The sequence below is a fragment of the Musca autumnalis genome, unplaced genomic scaffold (assembly GCF_047663935.1).
Source record: "Musca autumnalis isolate F117 unplaced genomic scaffold, ASM4766393v1 scaffold_4, whole genome shotgun sequence".
Classification (NCBI taxonomy): Eukaryota; Metazoa; Arthropoda; class Insecta; order Diptera; family Muscidae; genus Musca; species Musca autumnalis.
In genome coordinates, this window is record NW_027411977.1 from 145,028,333 (window position 1) to 145,034,332 (window position 6,000).

At 35.5% G+C, this 6,000-nt stretch overlaps 1 protein-coding gene across 2 annotated transcripts in view; it reads left to right on the plus strand.

Moving 5' to 3' along the window:
* The window catches only part of LOC141402111 (bifunctional heparan sulfate N-deacetylase/N-sulfotransferase-like), a 192,647-nt gene extending 187,383 nt beyond the window's left edge, over positions 1 to 5,264 (plus strand). For both annotated transcript variants that reach the window (XM_073982789.1, XM_073982790.1), the window contains exon 3: positions 4,521 to 5,264. In XM_073982789.1, the coding sequence (XP_073838890.1) occupies positions 4,521 to 4,532 (12 nt within the window). In that variant the 3' untranslated portion in view covers positions 4,533 to 5,264. The remainder of the gene's footprint in view (positions 1 to 4,520) is intronic.
* Positions 5,265 to 6,000: the final 736 nt, after the last annotated feature.

Sequence of the window (6,000 nt, forward strand, 5' to 3'; positions counted from 1 at the left end):
AATCGAAGTTATATTTTCACTAGAGAGAGACACTTCAAAGAAAGCATATCCATCGACTGCGAGATATTTTTTTTTTTTTTAAATCATCGATTTTTTTCAAAAAAACATTTTTTGTTGGCGGAGTATAATGGAATATAATAATATGTATGAGGTCAATCGTGGTACCTCGGTAGTAAGGAGTAACTATCGTCTATGTCGGTGTATGGCCCACGAATTTTACGAAGTCTGTATTCGGCACCACCAAGTAAAAATTCCCGCAGCCGTAACTATTTACAAATCAACATACAGACCCTTGAAAGAAGATCAATTTTTGGAGTCATTCGTGCCAACAAGCCATTTAGTCATTTAGTTGAAAATAGTAGGATTGTTAGACCTTTCAGGTCATTATGCCAGCAAGCATGGCTTTGCCCACAACAAACATTATATTGCTGTAAACAGGCCAAGATGAGTTCCTTCGATACCTCAAACTGCACTTAAGAGAAAACTTTGAACTGTTTTAAGGGAGGTTCCGGAAAGGGTGTTCTGGTAATCCATCCTCTATTTTGTTTTAAGTTTGAGAAATATATTGCGATGTGAAAAAGGTTAGACCAATGCCGCGATTTATTTAAAAATCCCTCCGGTGATTTATTCTTGTTTTTTGCATTTTTCTCATTTATGGACATTGCCTTTTCAAAATCCGCAAAAACTTCCCAGGTGTAAGCGGTTTTCATTTAAAGTTAGTTAAGGTGCACCGTACATGACATTGTTTTATAAGGAGGCGATACAGTCAGTGCATCGTCCCAATTTGAACTTCTATATCTCAAAAATGGCAAAACCTACGAAAATATCATAAAGACCAATCTTGTAGAGAATTGTCACTGCTATAACATTTTCTTTAGTCTTATTCCGAAAGGACTTGCGATTTCCAAGCAAAATCGTGAAAACCTCAAAAACCCCTAAAAATGTCAACTTGAATCGCGATTTATTTAAAAAGCGCTCCGGCGATTTTTTTATTTTTTGATTTTTCTTGTAGTTTCAGAATCCCAGGTGTAAGCACCTTCCATTTAAAGTTGATTCAAGAGCACCGTGGGATATGTTCCGTTTCCCAGATCAGCATCCACCACATGTTAACACCGATGACTACGCTTCTCTAGCCTTGGCCGTACCCAAGACTTTTGTGATAGGAGTTATGTTGCTGCTCCACAACATCTTCCAGCATATCTTAAACTTCATCGTCGTCGTTGGAACACGAAACACTTTTGCAGCCTCTCCAAAAACAAACTCAGCATGAAACACCACATGTTGTTGTTCAGGGCCCTGAAAATGTATAATTCTTGCAATTCAACGTTCCTGTAGCTTGCAACGTTGCGATGATTACAACGTTTTGCGGAACGATCGTACACGAAGCGGAGTAGGAGGAATTGTCATCCATTAGTCTCTCCAGACCTATCTCGCTTGATTTTATCTCTATCGCTTGAGTTTGACTCTAGTGGTAGAATTGTTATTTCGCTTTTGGAAGGGAATAACCGTCTACGGAACTTCAATGCTCATCACGAGCTTTGACATTCCGTCCTAGGTGATGACAGGAGGGGTACATTCTGCGCATTGAATGAAGGTGCTCGTACTAGGATAAGAGGAGATTGCCACAGCTCGTCAGACATCTCCATTGCAGCAATTTTTTCGTCTTATATGTTAAAGTCTCTTCAGTTGTGTTTTGATTATGGGTCCGTATTATATAGTTTTTGAGAGTGCTATAGTAAGTCAACATCCCCAAGAAAATATATACCGACCTTGCCATATTTGCAGACAATATCCCTTTTGTAATAAAAACTTACAAAAAAGTGGTCATTAGGTACATATATTACCCAATTTTTTGCATTAATCCTACAAAGAGTTTATTAGGAAGGCGGATTCAACACTGAACCTGTAAAAGGTGTACAAAAACTTATATATAAAATTAAGAAATACTCCAACAAAGATTTTTTTTAATACTGCGTTAAATGGCTTCTTGATATCGTAAGACCCATTCTGAGCTAAAATTATCTGAGAACAAATATCAAGTCTTAGGATAATATTAAGATGGATAAACTACAAAAGTCATTTGTATTTTAGCTCAATTTTTATTATTTAACTATAATTTCAGTATACATTTAAGTTTGTATTACCATTCTCATAACTCCACCATAGTTGACCACTTGTATCATAAATGCTTAAAAATTGTTCTGGAAAAATCCTTTTTCGACGACAAATAACTTAAAAAATTGTAATTCGAATTTAACACAAAGGGGTATGATGTCACCGACTTTTTTACTGCTTTAGCCCAATAATATCTTGAGATTGCTTCCTTAAGCACTACTGACTAACCAACCTGAACTTTTATCTAGCTGACATGGATGCCACTTGAACTAATATATTTGTGTAATTTTGTTGGGACATATATACATTTATGGATTGCCTTTTTTGCTGCATTCTTATTTTTCTTAGAAAAGAATTTGTGAGCATTCAGTTGATTGTTACCATCATTTATTTCATTTACTTGTCCAGAGCGTGAGATTAGGGGTTCTGTCGATTGTACATTAATTTGGAAATTTAAGTCAGTAGGAAAAATTTCTTCGAAAAAAGCTCAACTTTCTGTGACAATTTTTCCAATTTCAACACAATTTTCCATAAAATATGCTACATCTTAGCCCTATACTCCTAGGTCGAGTATCTTTAGATCACATTTTATCTTTGAAACATTTCCTTATTTGATATTCTTTTTCTTATTGCAGCCAAAAGTCAAAAATGTGTGAATTTGGTAAGCAAATGTAACTTGCCCGAAGTTGTATCTCCAAAAACGCCAAAATTAGTTTTTTGATTGAATCTAATACATAAGACTAAAATACATGCTCTTGCAAATTTTCAATCTTCTACGTTAAAAAAAAAGATCCTATTCAAGAAAAGGCGGAAAATGTGATAACATTGCAGATTTTGTTGTAATGACGATCCCAAAACCAAGAGTTTCGTTACTTACCCCCATTCGTATATGATTGATAATATCCCATTTACTCGCCTTCGTAAGATATTAACATAACAGTTCTTCATTTTATAACGTTTTTTGCTTCTCCTTTAAAATTATTTTGTTAGTTACAACCTTTGGCATATATGGTGACGATATGGATTGGGGCCGCGTGACAAACCGATTTTGTTAAACAGTCCTTTCTCCTAATTCTTTATGGTAGCGGCCAATCCAGGTTGCAGAATTTTTTAATCTGAACACGGAGGAACCAAAACCAGACAACTTAATATCTGAAATTTAAAACGTGTCCTTAGTCTCCAATTTTGCCAGAAATTTGGAAATGTATCGAAAATTTAAGATCTGATTTATGACCGGTAAAATGTTACGATGTGCAACGTTCGAACCAAAATCAGTTAGTATCTTCGGATGTTATCATGGGCGCTAGTTTAGCGAAAAAGTTGATTGGCTTTTCAGTTTTTTGAAATGATGATTTTTTAGCGAAAACCCGAACTCTTTAAGTATCGAGTATTCTCATGTAAATGAGATTGATGTTCACTTTTCTTCTGCATTACCAGTAGTCTGAAAAATAATGGGGAAATATGCATGTCATATCCGAGCAGCAGGCAAAATCAAAATGTGAAGTTGCTTTAAAATTCAACATAAATTAAATTAATTCCTAAAATATCTGTATTTAGCGAATTTTTTGTCCGACATGCCCTTCTTAAAATAATGAGCTCGCAATTTGATTTGTAAGTAGTTACGGCTTCAAACATATACTATTTCAATCCATTATTTGATGGGTTCTTGTTTAAACCTTCCTTTCAGAAATTCTATGCTATTTTAACAAAACGAAAATATTTTGATTTAAACAAAATCTTACTAACACAGTTTACGGATGTCACTGCCATCATTGACTTGCAATTCCTCCCATACCATATGTAGCCATAGTAGAAAAGTCTCTGAAACAATAAATAAATACAAAAACAAACTACACAAAGAAAAAAACGTAAGGGAAATCCGACCCAAAGCCGACTTTAAAATAAATCATGGTATGCCTGGAAATTGATGGGGGGAGGGGAAATTGTATTGCAGCTTGCAAAAACAAAAAACGAAGAAGGAGAACATTCACCATTAACACCGAACGGACGGTTTAAAAATCCTTCACGGTTCCAAATCGAATTGTTATGGCAGGTGTATACCGAGTTGAGGGAGTGATTGTTTGATACAGACTACATGGAGCGGAGCCAACTCAGTTCTTATGCCTTTATTACAACTGACAGGATATGAACTGAACGATTTCGCGAAAGTGTGTGTTATTAAATCAGCTGGGTTAAGGGAATGGCGAATTAAATCACAGTAAAGTGATGAAGCTGTATTTCACACTGACACACGTTTGTAAATCCTCTTTGCTTCGGGCAAAATTATAACATGGCTAGAATAGATCCAATTATCCCATATCTATTTCAAAAATATTTTACTACTTTAACAACTTTACTTTTATTTTATTCAAAACTATGTCTCCACCTATTTTCTCTCATTGCAGGTACAAAATTGATGTGGCTAGTAAACGCCTTCCCTCCCTTACGAATCTCGATAAGGGACGCTACGGTGTTATCGTTTTTGAAGATAAAATGCAAACCTTGGAGCTACAGAGTTGGAAATACTTTTTGAGAGCTACCCATTAAACTGCGGTGGCTAATACATTCGGCACTGGACCTTCGGGATTACATTTCTACAGGACCTTCAGATCAGCTGTTCAACTCGGCACTGAACCTTTCGGTTTGCAGTTCTACTGGGCCTTCGGGTAAGCTGTTCAACTCTGCACTGGACCTTCGGGTTTGCAGTTCTACAGGACCTCGTCTCAGCACACAAGTGAAAACATCAGCAACTTCACCTGTGCGACGACCTGTTTCGCTGCATCATTCTGGTGTTTACCCGGCGCATTAGATTCTCTATGAAGCCTGGAAAGGTATGGGGTATAAAAGTAACCTCTACGGAAGAGTATCCTCATTTGCGACCGGCTCGACTACAAAGAGGATTCATACATCCCAATATTATGGTATTGTCATGACAGACTTTTTTGTTGAGACTTCGGGAGACTTTAACGCGCTAAAATAACCCTTTTATTCTGATCCACAATCCCTACGGTACCGCCGTACAAGCATTTCGTTATTTATTATTATTCGCCTTCGAATGTCATCTTGTCTACGTGAGATAAAAATTTAGGAATCCATGTCATCTATTTGACCAAGTCTCCGCACTTTGTATCAGCGAATGTGTCCATACACCTGAGGCATTTCCAAATTAAATGAAAACTTTTGCAAATTGAATGAAACCTTTTTCAAATTGAATGAATCCTTTATTTTATCGAAAGAAATGATCTAGACTATTAAAAAAAATAAAAAAGTATACATATGCGTTTTCAACAGGTTTTATTTGAATTCTAATCGTAAGTAAAGACAGAAAAGTGTAATTCGTGGCAGGTTATGCTTCCTTGCACTTAACAATTTTATAATTTTTGGGCATCAATTAAGGTTGGATCGAAAAAATCCAATATCGTAATATCGTTGACGTAATTCATCATAGTATCCAACAGCTCAATCAACAGGACTGCTCCAATTATGTAAGGACCATGTCCATTGAGAATTCCATAATCAGCAAATCGTGAACCACTTTATTAGGTAATACAATTAGCCCCTGTTATTATTAGCAATTTTTTAAACCTAAATTCTCTCCTTAGGATTATTTAGCTATAACTTTAATTGATGCCCAAAAATTTTAAAATGTTTAAGTTCAAGGAAGCAAATCATGCAGCGATTTACACTTTTATGTCATTACTTAAGGTTCAAATTTAAGTAAAAATCGTTGAAACGCATATAATTTTTTATTCTTTCTCTTTTCAAAATAGTCTGGCTTTTTCTTTCAATAAAAACAAAGGTTTCATTCAATTTGGAAAAGGTTTCATTTAATTTGGAAATGCTATATATCGGTTTCCTGCGAGCTTCGTGATTTGAATAAAAATT